The following is a 16,654-nucleotide window of genomic DNA, read 5'->3' on the forward strand; positions in this document are numbered from 1 at the left end:
CCACGTGTGAGAAACTGAGAGGGAGGGAAGGCACAACCACCACCATCAACGTGACAACCTCGTAATAAGGAGAAAAGAACACATGCGTATCGTGGAAAGAATAAGCCGAGTTCGACGACATCAACGGAGGAATTTGCCCACGTTGAGAGCCTAGATACACAGTGGCTGGGCGAGGCCATATCCATTGTTGGGAAACCCACCATGGGGGCCGGTTTTGTGTTCACCTGGGCGGTCAAACACACTGGAGTCATCTTATCTAACACTTGCACCTGTGTACATCGTGACAGCTCTTGGAGCTTCATAGCGTGGTTGCTCGTAAATATTACCCTAGAGTCAGCAAAGACGAAACCGAAATTTGGAAACTGAATGTTTATGTGACTGCATATATTCGAAATAGATCATGCAATCTAAATCCATCGTATGCAAGCACAGTACCGTGTAAACATAATAATAGCACAGACAGATGCACCGACTCAGCTCCGACATACACACACACGTCTCCTTCACTATTCCTCGTCCATACCACTTCCATCCCCTGAGAATAAGCTTTCGCACCAAACCACCACAGCCGCCTTCCAGCTCCATAGGCGAGCCTGGTCTGTCCAAGCAGATCCGCATCAGCAACGCTTCTGCCGAAGGTGCAGCCGATCCAAATCACTTGTACATAGACAGGCCGCCATCCAAATCGCCAAGCCGTCGTCTGTCGAAATAATGGTAGAATGGTTGAAGTAAGGGATATAACGTTCGTGGGGTATCAGTATAAGAATCGTGAAGAACTTTTCTCATATCCGTTGATGGCTCGTGAATGCGTAAGATATGCCGAAATGATGCTGAGAGTGACTAGGAAAATGATCGTGATGAGATGGCAAGTAAATGCAAGACATGTAAATGCATGTCATGTGAGCCAGTACTCGCCACGATACTACTCATGGCGAGATTCCGGCGAAGCTCGATGTCGCCTAAGCGACGGCAGTGGTGGGTGCTGCAGCCGGGACGGGAGCAGCAGGGGTAGGGGCAGCGGCGGCAGAGGCGGCGGCATCACCGTTGACCTCAGCCTGCGTGCAGTCCCGAGAGATGTGGCCGGTCTCGCCGCAACGGTAGCAAGTCTTGCCGGCAGTGTTCAAAGGTCCGCCGTTGGGAGCGGTGCAGTCGCGGGAGATGTGGCCTAGTCTAGGTCAGAAGTTGTATGCTGAAACGCGTCCAATCCACTCACCCAGTTTGCCGCAGGCGTAGCACTTCATTGCTTGGGCCTGGCAATCACGAGCAAAGTGGTTGGGTCCACCGCACTTGTAGCAGGTGGCCGGGCGAGCGCCGCCAGCGAAACCGCCACGGAAACCTCCTCCGTAACCACCACGGGGAGGACCGCCAGCTCCACGACCCATTCCAGGGTTGGGGCAGTTGCGGGCAAGGTGGCCAGCGATACCGCAGCTGTAGCAGCGTCCGCTTGTGCCAGCTCCGCTCAGGCGCAGAGTTGGGCAGTCAGCCTGGACGTGTCCAAGACCCTGGCAGTGGTAGCACTGCTTGGCTGTTCCTTTGTCAGCTCTCTATCCCTTCATCGTATCGCTTTCTGTGTTCTCGAAAGTGCGCAAGGGCCATTGCTGGAGCAAGTCCTCGATATGGGAGAGGGCAGTGTGGACTGGAGTGACATACTCTCGGTAGTGCGGGGATGCGGGCATCCGTTGGACTCGTGGCCTGGCTGCTTGCCTGGAGCTAGGTTAGTTCATGGTCGTAAGGAGTTTTGAGGGTGGTCTTACAGTTGTAGCACAGCCTCTCAGACGAGGAGCAAACCTCTGCATATCTCCGTCAGTCGCATGTTCTCTCATGAATGCTGCCACACTGCTCATGGCTGCGCGACACAGATCCTCCAGTCAGAAAGACCATCTGCAATTTGTCCTCTGACAATGCAACTGCAGCATGCGCCACAAGTCGATGCGCGAGTATGGCTTACCGGCGTAGTGACCGACGTTTCCGCACTTGAAGCACGCACGACGAGATAGAGAAGACATGTTGTTGTTTCTCCGTGTATATCTAAGTAACGTGTGAGTATGTAGTCGGTGGTTGCGTGAACTGCGAAGGGAGTGGATCGCGGATGAGGGGTGGTTTTGGGTGGTGTGTTTGCTGCGACGTCTGCTCTGCTCCTTGTTTGTTTGAGGGAATGCGCGCGAGACTAGTAGAACGGATAGGGCGCAGGTACCTGCTTCGTTTACTTCTTCAATTTCCTTCGCCTGCGTTTGCCAGTCAGTCGCAGATTTTTCGAGGGGTCGTCGTCGAGGGGTAAAGGAACGCGGACGAAGCACGCGCCAGGGCGGAACCTGGCGCGCATTGTAGAGGACAGATTCTCGGCGGGCGCAACCTACTTTCAACTTTCCTAACCTTCCCACTGCAACACTTCTTCAACCTCCTGCCAATGGTGATTGTGGTGAGAGAATTTGGAGATCGTGGAATGTTCGGGCAACGGGCAAAATGCATCTCTCATAGCCGTGGTCCCTGCTTCGGTTGCGCTAGCGAAATGCGCAATCTGGTTCTTCCCGAGGTCGAACTGAACCGTAAACGGCTCCAAATTGCATCATGCGCCGTTTCATGGAGCGCGACCATGCCGTGTTCACTCTAGAAAAGTTCCGCCTCCTATCGTCGTGCATCAAAGGCGCTTTCACCATGCCGTGGGGCCCTGGCTTCTTTTTGCCCCTCCGCTGGTGCCGCCAGGTTGAGAGCTGCTTCCTCCGCCCCCCCCACCATGACACTATTGTTGCAGTCGCATGCATACCTGTAGCTAAGAGGCCAAGTCAGCTTCTCTCAACATTAGCAGTTCAACGCCCTTTGGGAAGTCCGGGGAATGACAGAGTCGAAGAGGTGGTTGGCCGAGATATTCATATTCATTCGTGTCTATCTATTATTCAATGCCAACGATAGTGACAATTTTTGTAGTAGTGATTGGTGGTCTACTTGCTACCCTGTATCGTACCGAAGAGAAGGTCCCAGGGCTGCAGGACATTGTATCGAGCTTTGTAGGTCTTCTAGTCTTCAGACTCAATGACGGCCGGAGCCTTGATCGTCTTGGTCTTGAGGAAATCAAGGCCTTCGCCACCCTGCATTACAATTAGCATTCAATCTCACAGATCAGGAGGTAGCTCTGAAGACTTACGTAGGAGATCAATGGTGAGACTTCGATGCCAGCCTCTGCCTCCTCGCTGACAACAGTGGCGCCGGCGGCTTGCACCCACTTCTTGCCCTGGGTCATGATGTCCTGCTTGCTGGTGTCGGGGTCGTCCTCACCAGTTCCCCTGGCGTTCTTCAGGGGCGAGAATTCGTCCTCGCGCTTTACTTCCATACAAGCGAACTTCTCCAAAGTCAGGAAGGGGAAGCAGTCAAAGACGAACTGCTCCAGCTTGATACCGTTTGGCTTCTCTGGCTTGACTGTCTCACCAGTCTCGGTGTTTACGTAAGGAATCTTCTTGCGGGCAACGTGGTGGGGAAGCTTCTTTGCCCACTCTGGGATGCTCTCGAGGAACTTGTATGAGTAGTAGTGGTTAACAATGTTGGCAGCGCGGAACTTGAGTAGGCTGGAGTCCTTGGAGTCCTTGGCCTCTGCGTCTTCGCTTGAGATTTCTGAGTATTCGACGACATCTGGTTTGCCGTTCTTTTGCAGGATGAGACCGACAGACTCTTTGGCATTGCGCTTGCGAACGACCTTGGTCGCGATGTCAACGTTCTTCGACGCAGAGAAACCGATGAAGGCGGGGTCGGCGACCTTGACGAGGCAGTTGTCGACACAGTATGCGTGGATGTGCTGAATGCCACGCTTGCCCATGTCTGCTACGACGCCGGACTGGATAAGGGCTTGGTAGAGGCCACCGTTGCCATCGGGAGCGACAGCGACCTTTGACTTGCTCTCCAACAGGATCTTGCCCTCATTGGAAATGCATGGCAAGACACCCTGCTCGAAGATGACGACGTTCTCCTTCTTCAAACCAAAGTAGTTGTGCTTCTCGAAGAAGTCGGCGGTAGGGCCCCGAGTAGGTCCGCTGGTCATTACGTACCATGGGATGGTTACGCTCTCTTTGCTGTGCTTCTTGGCGGCCAACATCTCAGCCTTCCTGATCCTCTCACCTTGCAGTTGGAACAGGCTCTTCTGGCTGGGAAGTCCGATATCGAAACATCCCTTTGGCGCTGAGCTGCCCAGACGGGTGCCCTGGCCACCAGCCATCAGCACGACCGCGACCTGGTTCTTAGCGATCAGGTCCAATCCGCTGCTGTACCATTTGTCGAGATCTTCCTGCTGGGAGGAGAGGACAGAGGATGTGGCATTCTCGGGGAGGGGCTCGAGCTTGTTCTCGGAGGCTTCGGTCTCGGCGGGGTGGAGGGCTCGCTCGGTGATTTCGTTGATGTAGTCGGGGTTGAAGTTGCTCAATTGCTCGTAAAGGGTAGCCTTCTCAGCAGCGGAGAGCTTGTCGTAGAAAGCCTAATCTTTCTGTTAACAAATAGTTGCAAGGTGAGGGAGTGTCTCAGAATTCGTCACGGAGTTTAGCAAGCCATTTGGTGCTCACAATGGCCAGCGAGGTGCTCCAAGACTCGTCTACAACAACGTCAGGGCTGCACGTACGAAAACTTGCTCTTGGCCAGCCTTTTGGTACTTGGACTTGAGCTCGTTCAACTGCTCCTCTGATGGCTCCTTTGCCGGTGTGCCCTGAGATGCGCCCCCTGTGATGTTGAGCTTCTCGAGCGCGCTGTTGACGGTATCCTTAATAGCGTCCATGGTGATGTGGGGTATTGGTGGGGTAATTTGTGTAATGTAGAGAGATGCTGCGATTGATTTCAAAGTGTATGCCTGAGATATACACTGAGTTTGGGGAAAGGTACTGTTCTGCTGGCTCACCGCGCCTTTATGAAGAATCCACTACAGCATAGCTCTGACGCTCGTGTTGCCCCACTCGGCGTGTGTCCCTACTGCACATGGGTAGGAACGAGCCCAGAGCCTCCCGAGATCGTCGGCGCCCGCAAATCGTCACTAATAATAGATCTTTTTTTTTTGTATAACGTGGTTCACCATCGAGCGCCCCACCCCATCGAGCGCCCCACTAAGCACCAGCGCAGTGCCTATACAGGAACGCAGTATAACACTACAACAGATTATTATACTATATGTAACAGGATTATATTAATTAGAGGCATCGCTATTGTCTACATCCTCTATTTCTACCCTACAGGTGCGGGAGTTGTGCCCAACCTCGCTGCAACGGCCGCAGCGCCTCTCTGCGCGCACCCTCTTCGCAGGCGTCTCGCTGTCCTCACGCCCACTACCGTCCATTTTAGCAATTAAGTCAGATACCTCACCAACTGTTAGAGTCTCCTCTGCGCGTACGTACCGCCTTTTGCGAGTCTTGCGCTTTGTAAGCGTGTCAACAGCGTCTCGAAGGCGGCTTACGTCCTCTCGCATTAACACTATATTATGAGCTATCTGCTGAGCGCCTTTACTTAGCTGCTTAACCTGCTCATCTAATAAGCTTACTGGTGACCCTTGGTATTTTTGCATGCGATTTCGAATCAGCGTAGATTGCGCCTCTATCTCGCGGGCGTTGCGCGGTGTTTGCGCCTCCCAGGCGACAGTGCCTGGTGCAGGTGGCGTCGGCGTACGCAGCTGCACATCTAGCTTTGATAACACAACCTCTGGGTCGTATGGGACTAGCCTAGCACCTCGAAACCCTGCGCGAACGTTCTCTAGTGTAAACGTCTTCTTATAAGCTGCTTTAAAGGCTGGTAGGAAGGTTTCCTTGTTAATATGGTGGACGCGGCTGCGTGCCAAGAGCGAGATCCTATCGCCATAGTGGCGCTTCAACAGCGAGTGGGGGACGACGTCCAGAGGCTGCAGAAGGTGCGATGAGTGAGATGGCATGCAGAGAGCGATGATCTTGTTCTCCTTGCAGTAGTCCTGAAATTCTATCGAGCAGTGGCTATCATGGCCGTCGATAATAAGCAGCCTATATGCCCCAGCGGAGGACACCTTTGTATAGGCGTCGAAGTGCTTAAGCCAGGCTAGCGCGAGGTCGTTGTTGATCCAGCCAGTAGGAGAGACAGTGATAATCCAATTGCGAGGTAGATCTGCGAACCAGGAGGTAATAAGGACCTTGCCTGCAAAGATGAGGAAGGGTGGGATAACGCGTCCTGTTGCGGCGACGCCTTGTACTAGAGTAACCCACTCGCGATCGCCAGGCTGTAGTTTCTTCTGTTTCCCAGGTTTCTCTGAGCCTGTGACAACAAGCTGAGAGGATATCTTGCCCATTATGAAGCTAGACTTATCAAAGTTCTAGGTATCCTCATCTACAATACCATACTTCGCCTTCATCAATTGAACGAGCGTGAACCAGGGCCTGATAACCGCTGGATCCTCGCAGACAGCTCGCTGGCGATCGTACGGACGGCTCCACCGCGTGCGCAGCTCAGGTGTACGCGCGATAAACCTGTCCACCCAGTTCTTGCCTGTAGGCTTCCCGCCACGCTCTCGCAGCAGTCTGTCAGCCATATCTCGTACGTGTGCCTTCGAGGGCGGTATGCCACGTAAAGACTCGTCGAGTACACGCTGTACAATCGCCTCCTCTTCTAGTTTTGTAAGGCTCTTCCGATTCGGCTCACACTCGCGTCGAGAGTGTGTTGCGTTGCGTCGCCGCTGTATTGTCCTTCGGGGAACGTTGTAAATTGCCTCAGCGTGTCGCAGACTTTTTAGTTGGTTACATTGGATATCAGAGATAGCAAGCTGTACATCAGCTTCATTGTAGAGTCTAGAGGCTTTGTAGTGTTGAGACATTACGCGTTGTTGCTGCGCTGGCGTTTTGGTGGGGAAACTGGGGCGCTCGATGGGGTGGGGCGCTCGATGGTGAACCACGTTATACTTCTTTTTTCATGAGCTACAGTTATATCATAAAGCTTCCACTACAGTTAGTCATCGCTTACACCACCAAGCGCAAATTCAAAATCCCATCCAGATGCTTCTGGTTGCCGACAAACGACCAAGAACAAAGTTGCCGCTCCGGCGCAATGCATGAACACCAGGCTATTCAAAAAGCAAGCCATATGCAACTCCGCAACGCCATCATGTCGCGTAACCACATTACGCATGTCCGTTGACTTCCGCCTTCTCGGGCTCAGCAGGCTTAAGCGCTTTCTGGGGCGCTGGGTTCAGTATGCGAGTGGCATCGATCAAGCCAGCGTTGGGGTTCAGCTTGAGACCAAAGCCGGGGAGGTCAAGTGTCTTGACGTCGAGGTAACCCTTGGTGGGAATAGGCTCGTTGGTGAATCTGCACTTTGTCAGCATGACACTCGATACAAAATTCGACGGAAACTTACAGATTGCCAAACACAGGCAAGACAGACTTGCCGTCCGGTGAGTTTGCGAGGTACTCTTGGAATGGCGAGTTGGCCTGAGAAACGACGAAATGGTACGAGTATGGTCCACTAGCGTGGGGCACAACAGGAATGTCGTAGGCGGCGGCCATGGCCGAAATCTTGATGAGTTCAGTCATACCACCAACCCACATGACATCGGGCTGGAGGATGTCGAGGTTGCGACCCTCGATGAGCTTCCTGAAACCATATCGTGAGTACTCGTGCTCGCCTGTGGTGAATTTCATGCGAGGGTGAGCGCGCTTGATCTGCTCAAAGCCATCTGAATCATCAGGCGACAAGCACTCCTCCCACCAGTTCAGGTTAAGGTGCTCGGTAGCCTTTACGACCTCAATTGTGTATGGTACGTTCAAGCTCATGTAGCAGTCCACCATGAGAGGGAAGTCTGGTCCGACACTCTCACGGTGCTTGGTGAGGAATTCGACGTTCTTCTTAAGACCTTCAACACCCTCACCAGGGCCGTAAGGCAGTGGTACCTTGGCGCCGAAGAAGCCCATCTCCTTCGCTGCTGCTGGCTCGGGGCCGGTGCAGTAAAAGTTGAGCCTCTCCCTTGTTGCTCCGCCGAGCATCTTGTATACTGGCTCATTGCGAATGTGGCCGAGCAGATCCCAGATAGCGAGATCGATAACTGAAATGACGGCGACTGGGAGACCTTTGCGACCATAGAACATGGACGCGCGGTACATCTGCTCGAACATGTGATTGGTATCTCTGGGATCTGGAAATAATTAGCACTGTTACTCAGCGCATTACTCAACTGAGTGCGTACCTTGACCAATCAGGAAGCGCTCGAAGTGCTCAGCCACCAGCCAGCACGCTGGCGGTCCTCCGAAACCAGTAGCAAAGCCCTTGGTGCCATCAGTGGCCTCGAGCTCGACACAGAAGGACCCCAAGACATTAATACCCCAGCTGGTTCTTGACTTGCGGTAATCTTCATACTGGCTCATGGGGGTGGAAATCTTGCTGTCAATGAGCCAATGTCCACCAGCAACATTGTGATAGTCTCCGCCGCTGCCGGGGCCTTGTGTAACGAAAGTTCGCACATGCTTGATGGTGGGGAACGAGCGCGCAGCGCCAGATTCTGTGGTTGAGGGCATTGTGATATCAGGAAGAGGTGACACGAGGACAGTACAGAACCACGGAGAGTGAAGGAGGGGTAGATAAGTGCACGGTAGCAGGTCAGAAATGTTATTTAAACGGCGGCATAACTACAAGCCAGGTTTTGCGTCTCATTGAAGAGGGTCCCTCGGTCCATCTCGCTGCGATTTGCAACGACTGGGGAAGAGTCCGTTGATACTTGGGCCAAGAAGTGGAGCGCACGCGCGTGAGAAGGCGTCGCTGTTAGGCGTTCGGCAGCATGGCCGGAATGTGGACAAGACCGAAACATGTGTTTTTGCAGATCCGTATTGTACCGAAATGCCAGCGGCCCACCCGATGCCACCAATTGAGACATGCGGAGGGAGTGTAGGCCGGTAAATACAATATCTGGGGTAAGGGTCTAAAGCAAGTAGGCGGGGCTGAGAAGAGAGGACACCTCGGACTCAGCTGCACCGACGTTCGCGCACAGCTGCACGCCCCCAATCGCATCTTCCACCATGGATACCAGTGCAGCCCACCAGCAGACGGCGAGTCCAAACGGCACTGCGAAGCTTTCTAATCATTCGCCTGGTGATGCGCAGGACTGGAGTGGTGATGAACGCTCCAGCGACGACGAGGCCAACGACAGAAGCCAGAGCGGCACATCGAACAAGCGGAAGCGGCCGCTATCCGTGAGTTGTGAGACGTGTAGTAAGTGTAACACAGCAGTATGAGAGGCATCGAGTTCTTACCATATGTAGAGCAGCGAAAAGTCAAATGCGACAGAGGCGCGCCAGCTTGTTCCTGGTGCTTGAAAAATCACTCAGCATGCGTCAGTTGCGCCGTCCACTGATATCAGCCCAATACTCAACCGCATCCAGGTGTACCTCCCGCGCAAGAAGCCAGGCCTCCGCGCTGGTTATGGACGAGAGTTGGAGTCAAGACTTGGTAAGTCGCGTGTCCTCACCACCCTGTTCTGGAGTAGCCGAGGTCGGGATCAAGTAGGCTGAAGCTTACTGTTACTGCTGTCAAACTTCGCACATCTACTACTATGACCACGAGGCTTCCACGCGCGTCTCAACTGTCGCGCAACGTGGCTGAGTGGGCTGCTCCTTCTGTCCGAGAGCCAGGAGCTCCACTTCGCAATCGCGACCACAGCTAACAGTTTCGTTCCTTCCAGACAAGCTCGAAGCGCTCCTCGTCCAGCAGCAGTCGCAAATCAACCATCTCTCCAGCACCCAGGTTGCCACTTCCGGTCCTTCACCACAAGAGGTGGCCGCATTCCGGAGCCCGCCGGTTATACAAACACCTCACATACCGCGTCCCGAAACGGCCCTGTTCATCCAGAAGCCCACGTTCCCTTCGCAGAACGCAATACAGAACCAGTATGGCAACGGAGTCACGGATCACAGGCCTACGCCCTCTGTCACAGGGAATGGCTACCAGTCCGAAGACATGAACAGCATGAGCGGCGGCATGTCGAGAGATGTCTATACACCCTACAACGAGCAGTATCAGCCCGCCATGTCGAGGAACCTCGGCCATGCAGATGCTGACTTTCCCCCGTACGACCTCCTGTACGGTCTCGTCGACCTCTTCTTCAAGCACATCAATACCTGGTGCCCCATCCTCCACCGCCAAAGCACATTGAATTCGCTGTTTGGAGACGCGACCCTAGACGAAGCGGATCGAATCATATTACACGCCGTTGTCGCAACGACTGTCAAGTTCTCTACCGACCAGCGCCTGACAGCAGAGAAGCGCACACGCTACCATAAGAGCTCCAAGGAGAAGGTTTTGCTGTACGGCATCGAGAATAGCTCCGTCAAGTCACTGCAAGCCCTCGTGATCCTTGCGCTAGACGTCGTTGGTTGCTCCAATGGACCCCCGGGGTGGAACCTGCTTGCTCTCATTACGCGCTCCGTAGTCCAGTTGGGACTGTCGGTCGAAAGCTACTCACCAAGCGTTGCACCGCAGTTTGCGTCAATATACACTTTGCGTGCCATGACGCTTCCTGAGCCAAAAGACTGGATTGAGGAAGAAAGTCGACGCAGGCTTTTCTGGATGATCTACGTCCTGGACCGATACGCGACCGTTGCAACAGCTTTCGAGTTCGCTCTGGACGAGAAAGAGATCGACCGTCGGTTGCCCTGTCGAGACGACATGTATGCGCGAAACGTTCCTGTTGAGACGCGGTGGTTCCACACCTCGACAAGATCCGATTATAGCATGAACAGACCAGAAAACTTGGGGACATTTTCCTACTACGTCGAGATCTTAGGAATTCTCACGCGCATCCACAAGTTCCTCAAGAAGCCCGTAGACATCACGTCTTTATCTGATGTCGAATCTTGGCAAAGTGAGTATCGGGAGCTCGATAATGCCATCGAACAATGGAAATACAACCTTCCGGCGGAGTTTGGCAACTCGGCGAGATTGTTCGCAAAGCCGGGAATGGGACAGAACCTTGACAGTGGTTTGGTCATGCTTCATGCAGCTTTTCACACGTAAGTTGTCTTTGCCCACGTCTCAAGGAATGCACTGACTTCAATAGCACTGTCATACGTCTTCACTCATCCGCCGCGTATCCGACCCATCGATCGCCCATCTTTACACCATCCTTCAGCGCTAGCCAGCGATGTCTCAGTGCTGTCGAGAACATCACAGCCCTATGCGCTACCGTGCGCGACAACGGTTTGCTGAGCAAACTCGGTCCGCCCTTCGCATTTTCGCTCTGGGTGGCTGCACGCGTTCTCTTAGTCCATGGATCCACAATCGATCATCGTGTTGACCAATCGATCAATCTCCTAGTCAGTACTCTCCAGGATATGGGTCAGTACTGGGAAGTTGGTACGCGTTACGCCAGTCTTCTTGCACGCGTACTTTCCGAATATCAAGAAAGCCAGCAGACCCCTACAGGCGCGAATGGTGAACGTGTGACACCTTCAACTGTCAAGATTCTGGCCGACATGCGACGATGTGCATTTGATCTCGATTTTCTCATCTCTCGACAGCCCAAGCTCAGTAGCAACCAGAATTTGAAGGTAAATTCCGTTACTCCGGCTCGAACACCTGCGCCAAACGAGCTGGAGTATCTCGATGTGTTCGACTTTTTCAACCTGCCCCGACTCCCGGTGTCGATGGATGGCTCTATGACCTATCCTGCGCCCGACGGCAATATGCAATTGCCTGATGGCGGGTTTGGGAACGAGTCGAACATTACGAACTACATGGTCGATGCGAGCTCGGATTGGTTTATGAAACAGTCAGCCTAGTGTTTGCTTCTGGGCCGTTGGGCGCTTAAGGAATGGATCTAGTATGGTAAAAGTTGGTTGACATGTCAGTACATAATATTGCGTTCGGGATGATGTTCATATTGTTGTTTATATAACCCTGATTATTTCAAATGATACCCAGTTTTTCTCTAACGGACCAACACATTCTCACTTGTACTGATAAATTTTACTTACGAGCTGCTTGGCATCTTGCGCATGTTTACATGGAGTGTTTCCTGCGCGGAACCGCTCATCCCGATCTCGGAACTGATCTTATCGGTGTGTCATCTGCACCTTCAACCCATGTCTATGAACAGCACTTCGCATGACTTCTTACCAATGTAGAGCAGTATACATACATTGTAGGTCGCAATCTCCCTAGCGGTGTTCGAACATATTTGGCTATAGGTCCGACTGGTTGTGGACAATTCGGTGGAGAAACTAGTGAGCATTTGCCGTCGGAATAGGCTGGTGTGCCTCGGGATAGTGCAGCCAGGTATGTGTGAACCTTACTCCGATGCTTCCAATGTATAAGTGAGACGAGTTACTGAAGCTGAACTAGTTTTGGTATCACGCTTGAGCATTCGACTTTACGATCCGTAGTTCATTCTGCCTCGACCTTTGACTAAGATCTTACCGCGAACTTAAGGTTCAGCAGCCAGCGTTGGCAAACCCTCATATTACCAACTTCCTCAAATTCTCTTCATCAAAGTTGGAGCCTATTCAATAGTTCCTACCAATCCATCATGGCATCTCAAAAAGATCAACAACACTTCCTCGTTCTCGGCGCAGGCGTAATCGGCCTAGCCACCTCCCTCGTCCTATCCCACGCATACCCCTCCGCCAAGATAACCGTGGTAGCAAAGCACTTCCCCGGAGACCGCTCCATAGAGTACGCATCTCCCTGGGCTGGTGCGAACTGGTCTTCCATGGCCCACGACAACGGGCCTCTAGAGAAATACGACGAGGTTACCTTTCACCGTTTTGGCGAGCTTATCGACGGAAAGAGAGTGTTTGGCTGCCAGACGCTGAAGTCTGGTGAGACGCAATTTGTAGACAGTGTAAACGGAGGAGGGAACGAGGCAGGTTTGGGAAGAATGGGTATGTGGGGTGTTTTCGATGCGCCCATCGAAGAGACGGGTATTTTGACGGAAGAGACGGGCAAAGTGTGGTATGATCAGCTAGTTGGAGGTTTGAGGAAATTGGGGCAAGGAGAGTTGCCCAAAGGTGCGACGTTCGGTTTCGAGTACCCGAGCGTGTTTAGAATCAACACGCAGGTGTATCTACAATGGTACGTCGCCTCTCCACATTCCACGGATCACGAGAACGTCAAGCTACGACCTCATCTTCCCAGAAGCTTATCATTGTATGTAGGCTTCAAGTCCAAGCCCTGAGCAAAGGCATAGCATTCGTGCGTCGTCACTACCCCTCCCTCTCAGCAGTCCTAAGCGATCACCCGTCAACCACCCTCCTGATAAACTGCACCGGCATCGGTTCCCTCAAACTCTCCGACATCAACGATACAAATCTCTACCCAACACGCGGCCAAACCCTCCTAGTCGCCGAGCCAAAAACCCCAATCAGCCGAATGTATGAAATGGAACGGGTCAAGTACGACACTGCTATCTACTTGCCTTTTCTCACCACCATCAACTTTCTATAGAACTGATTGAGCTGACGATATAAAAATAGGTATTTCCGCTCTCCCAAGCGAATCGATCCAACGACAACCTATGTGTTTCCTCGTCCGCTGGGCGGCGGTGTGATTCTAGGTGGTAGTCGACAAGACAACGATTGGAGTGAAGAGTGGGATGAGGAACTCGGTCAGGATATTATGAAGCGGTGCTGTGAGTTGTGTCCTGAGTTGGGGAAGCCGGAGAATCTGCAGATTATTTCACGAAATGTGGGGTTGAGACGTAAGTATCGCAGTGGATTTGTGGATAGTAGACGGTGGGCTGACGATAAGTAGCTTCGCGCAAGGGCGGTCCAAGGATTGAAACGGAGATGAGAAAGTGGAAGGTCCCGGTTGTGCATTGCTATGGACATGCTGGTGCGGGCTATCAGTCTTCGTGGTAAGTTACTGTCTACTTGCCTTCGCTCTGTTCCCAGCAAGAAATACTGAAAGCCATTCACAGGGGAACCGCCGAGCGCGTGCTTGAACTTGTTCAAAAGACGCAAGCACCAAACTCGAAGCTATGATCCGCCACGTCAGACGCATTTACATATGATAGAGCAGGTTTGACTCCGCTCGGCCATTCATCCCTCCAGTCCGACCCATCTTCAGTTTCCCATCGTTTCCTCGTTCCTCGTTTTGTCCCTGCTATTCCATTCCCGATCGAAAACCTGTAAACTTCTCTGTGCAGTGGGCACAACATCCAACGCCTTCACACTAACTCTATCCTTTTGACTCAACATAAAAGCAGCCGCCTCCGCAACGTCAGGAGCAACAAGAGGCTCGAAGCCGGACATGAAAGTGTCGTAGCTTTGCTTGTCATATCTAACGCTAAATATGTTATTAGCCTGAGGTTCCGATGTAGAATCAAACGTAGGAAAGAATAGAAGCGGAATGTACGACATGTGCGTGATGTGCGTAGTGGGATGTACGAGAAGACATGTACGAATGAAAGCGGGCCAAGCCATACCGTTGTTCATGGAAATTCGTCGCCACAACCCCCGGTCTTAAAGCCAGCACCTTGATATCCGTACCCACCAACTCCGTCCTCAGCACATTAGTAAAAGCCTCCTGACACGCCTTACTGGCATGATACACAGCCTCACCCGGGAACGGCGGTACTTCCAATCCCGTCGTACTAGTAACATTCAGAATCGTGCCCTTACCCCTCTCTTTCATCTTCCCCTCATTCAACACGGCATACGCAGCAAACATGTACCCGTTGATATTCGTACTAGTCATGGTGATGATATCCTGGATTTCGAGATCAGGGAAGCGTGATGGGGCACCGATGGCTAGACCAGCGTTGTTGATTAGGATGTCAATGTGCGAGACCTTTTGGACTATGTTTGCGATGGCAGTGCTGAGGGAGGTGTGATCTTGGACGTCGACGACGGATAGGAAGATCTTTAGATCTTTGTGTTCGGCCTTGAGTTCGTCGGAGAAGGCTTTGAGCTTGTCGCCTGAGCGTGCGAAGAGGATGAGGGTTGCGTTTTCGGCAGCTAGACGGCGGGCTATGGCAGCGCCAATACCCATTGATGCGCCTGTTATGAGGACGGTTTGGTCTTTGAGTGACATGGTCGGTGGTAGTAGTATAAAAGTGGAATGGATGAATTGTCCGAAGTAAAGCTTGACTTGGGTTGGAACGTTGGAAACTGCGTTATTAAGTCTGGAGCAGAAACATGGTAATAGAAGGATAGACTACACGTGTGGACATTAGTAATGCTAGTAGTATAGTAGCGATACTGTGGAGTAAATATGACGTCACTGAGATGGCATCGATCGATATGTGTAGAGATCTGCATTAAGTGTTTGATAAACTCCGTTGCTCGTAAGGGTATTGCCGTAAACAATCATTCTAACATGATAAGTAATTCCGCACAACAACAGAATTGGGAGTTGACATACAGTTTGTATCATGCCTTGCTATTACAACGTCTATGTCTGTTCCGTGAACGACGCGAGTCCGGTTTGTTGTGAAGGTCGGTTTAGCAGAGCTCGTGGTATGAGTAGAGCGTATGCCGGATAGTGTTGATAACTGCTCAACGAAACTATCTTCCATCCCACCTTTGCGCTTCCTTGTTATAACCGATGAGCTTGAGGTCAATGTTGAGCGTCTTGAGCATCATGTCCATCGTAAATGACTGGTTCAATATTAGTGCTAATGAATTGCATGCATGTCTTCGTGCACTCACATCGTCGTCTGCTTCCTTGAACGTCTCCTTCTCCTCCTCTGCTTTCTCTCGCTCCGAATCCAACTCGGCATACCGATCATACGCTTCTTCCGAAACGTTTCCGCTCTCTTTAGCCTCTTCCATCTTCTCTCGCTCTGCCTCCATCTCTTCCTTATCCCATTGCATCTGCCGCTGCTTCGATTCCTTCTCACGTTCCTTCCACGCGCCTACCCCGCCCATCCTGTTGACCCTGTCTCGAGTACTACCAAACAATTCTTCAGCAGCTGCACGACTTGCTGTGCGCCATTTATCTACTAGCACAACCAAGTCGTCGTCTTTTGTAGACGTAGCGAGGGTCTGAGCTTGTGTAAGCATCTGGATCTCATTGCGGAGTTGCATGATCTCGCGTGCGACTGAGGGTTTCGATGGTGTCTTCATCGACGCGACTCGTGAAGATGTAGATGTATTCGGACGTGAGACAAGCGGTTTCGAAAGGCGCGGGTTGACCTTGGAGGTTGCCAGCGTCGAAGGAGGCATTGTAGGAGACCCATAAGTGGTCGATTGCTGTACATTATTGCTTTTAACTGTGGCATCTTTGGCAGCATTGGTGTTGGTTCCTGAAGTTTTCCGGACAGGAGTTTGTACGTCAGGCAGATCTGAGGACGGCGGGCCGTCTCCTGCACCAGGCTTCAACGGCGTCCGGAAGGGCGATTTGAAAGGCTTCTGCAGCGTTTTCGTGGCTTCGTTCAGCCGGCGGCGCTTCGCTTGCGGAGTCGCCATCTTCTTGGTTGTTGGCGCATCTGGTACCGACAATTATCGATGTGGTGGGGTGGTAAGTGAGTGAAACAAGACCAACGATGTCATCGGTCGCTTCTCGTTCCGGATGTCTAGCGCGTCGCGCTATAGCCTCGTTATCACGTGTCTCCCCCGGCATCGCTTTCGGGACTTGACAACAAGAATTGGGGGCAGATCTGTAGGTTGCAGCATCCAACACGAGACATTGATTCCGATGAAAAAGCAAAACAGATACGACAAGTGAAGTTCAAGTATATTTGGTTAAA

General features: G+C 52.3%; 7 protein-coding genes across 7 annotated transcripts; 2 read left to right on the forward strand and 5 right to left on the reverse strand.

Annotated features, from left to right (window-relative positions):
* Window positions 1-959: 959 nt before the first annotated feature.
* Window positions 960-1,382, reverse strand: ALTATR162_LOCUS307 (uncharacterized protein; the record flags this gene model as incomplete). Its single annotated transcript, XM_043307900.1, has 2 exons — window positions 960-1,165; window positions 1,214-1,382. 2 exons carry the CDS (start codon window positions 1,380-1,382, stop codon window positions 960-962), a joined length of 375 nt encoding a protein of 124 aa, XP_043163835.1.
* Window positions 1,383-3,014: 1,632 nt separating this feature from the next.
* ALTATR162_LOCUS308 (uncharacterized protein) lies at window positions 3,015-4,753 on the reverse strand (the record flags this gene model as incomplete). Its single annotated transcript, XM_043307901.1, has 3 exons — window positions 3,015-3,086; window positions 3,143-4,459; window positions 4,601-4,753. 3 exons carry the CDS (start codon window positions 4,751-4,753, stop codon window positions 3,015-3,017), a joined length of 1,542 nt encoding a protein of 513 aa, XP_043163836.1.
* A 2,349-nt stretch (window positions 4,754-7,102) lies between these two features.
* ALTATR162_LOCUS309 (uncharacterized protein) lies at window positions 7,103-8,492 on the reverse strand (the record flags this gene model as incomplete). The annotated part of the gene is made up of 3 exons (XM_043307902.1): window positions 7,103-7,289; window positions 7,339-8,113; window positions 8,165-8,492. The coding sequence occupies 3 exons, from the start codon at window positions 8,490-8,492 to the stop codon at window positions 7,103-7,105; spliced, it is 1,290 nt and encodes a 429-aa protein (XP_043163837.1).
* Window positions 8,493-8,990: 498 nt separating this feature from the next.
* ALTATR162_LOCUS310 (uncharacterized protein) lies at window positions 8,991-11,747 on the forward strand (the record flags this gene model as incomplete). The annotated part of the gene is made up of 5 exons (XM_043307903.1): window positions 8,991-9,183; window positions 9,234-9,244; window positions 9,300-9,420; window positions 9,638-10,979; window positions 11,027-11,747. 5 exons carry the CDS (start codon window positions 8,991-8,993, stop codon window positions 11,745-11,747), a joined length of 2,388 nt encoding a protein of 795 aa, XP_043163838.1.
* Window positions 11,748-12,493: 746 nt separating this feature from the next.
* Window positions 12,494-13,946, forward strand: ALTATR162_LOCUS311 (uncharacterized protein; the record flags this gene model as incomplete). The annotated part of the gene is made up of 4 exons (XM_043307904.1): window positions 12,494-13,038; window positions 13,440-13,663; window positions 13,717-13,819; window positions 13,883-13,946. The coding sequence occupies 4 exons, from the start codon at window positions 12,494-12,496 to the stop codon at window positions 13,944-13,946; spliced, it is 936 nt and encodes a 311-aa protein (XP_043163839.1).
* An 81-nt stretch (window positions 13,947-14,027) lies between these two features.
* Window positions 14,028-15,339, reverse strand: ALTATR162_LOCUS312 (uncharacterized protein; the record flags this gene model as incomplete). The annotated part of the gene is made up of 4 exons (XM_043307905.1): window positions 14,028-14,250; window positions 14,390-15,074; window positions 15,241-15,277; window positions 15,328-15,339. The coding sequence occupies 4 exons, from the start codon at window positions 15,337-15,339 to the stop codon at window positions 14,028-14,030; spliced, it is 957 nt and encodes a 318-aa protein (XP_043163840.1).
* A 131-nt stretch (window positions 15,340-15,470) lies between these two features.
* ALTATR162_LOCUS313 (uncharacterized protein) lies at window positions 15,471-16,373 on the reverse strand (the record flags this gene model as incomplete). Its single annotated transcript, XM_043307906.1, has 2 exons — window positions 15,471-15,563; window positions 15,615-16,373. The coding sequence occupies 2 exons, from the start codon at window positions 16,371-16,373 to the stop codon at window positions 15,471-15,473; spliced, it is 852 nt and encodes a 283-aa protein (XP_043163841.1).
* Between the last annotated feature and the right edge of the window lie 281 nt (window positions 16,374-16,654).

The sequence above is a fragment of the Alternaria atra genome (assembly GCF_907166805.1).
Source record: "Alternaria atra isolate CS162 genome assembly, contig: 20, whole genome shotgun sequence".
In the NCBI taxonomy this organism is placed as follows: Eukaryota; Fungi; Ascomycota; class Dothideomycetes; order Pleosporales; family Pleosporaceae; genus Alternaria; species Alternaria atra.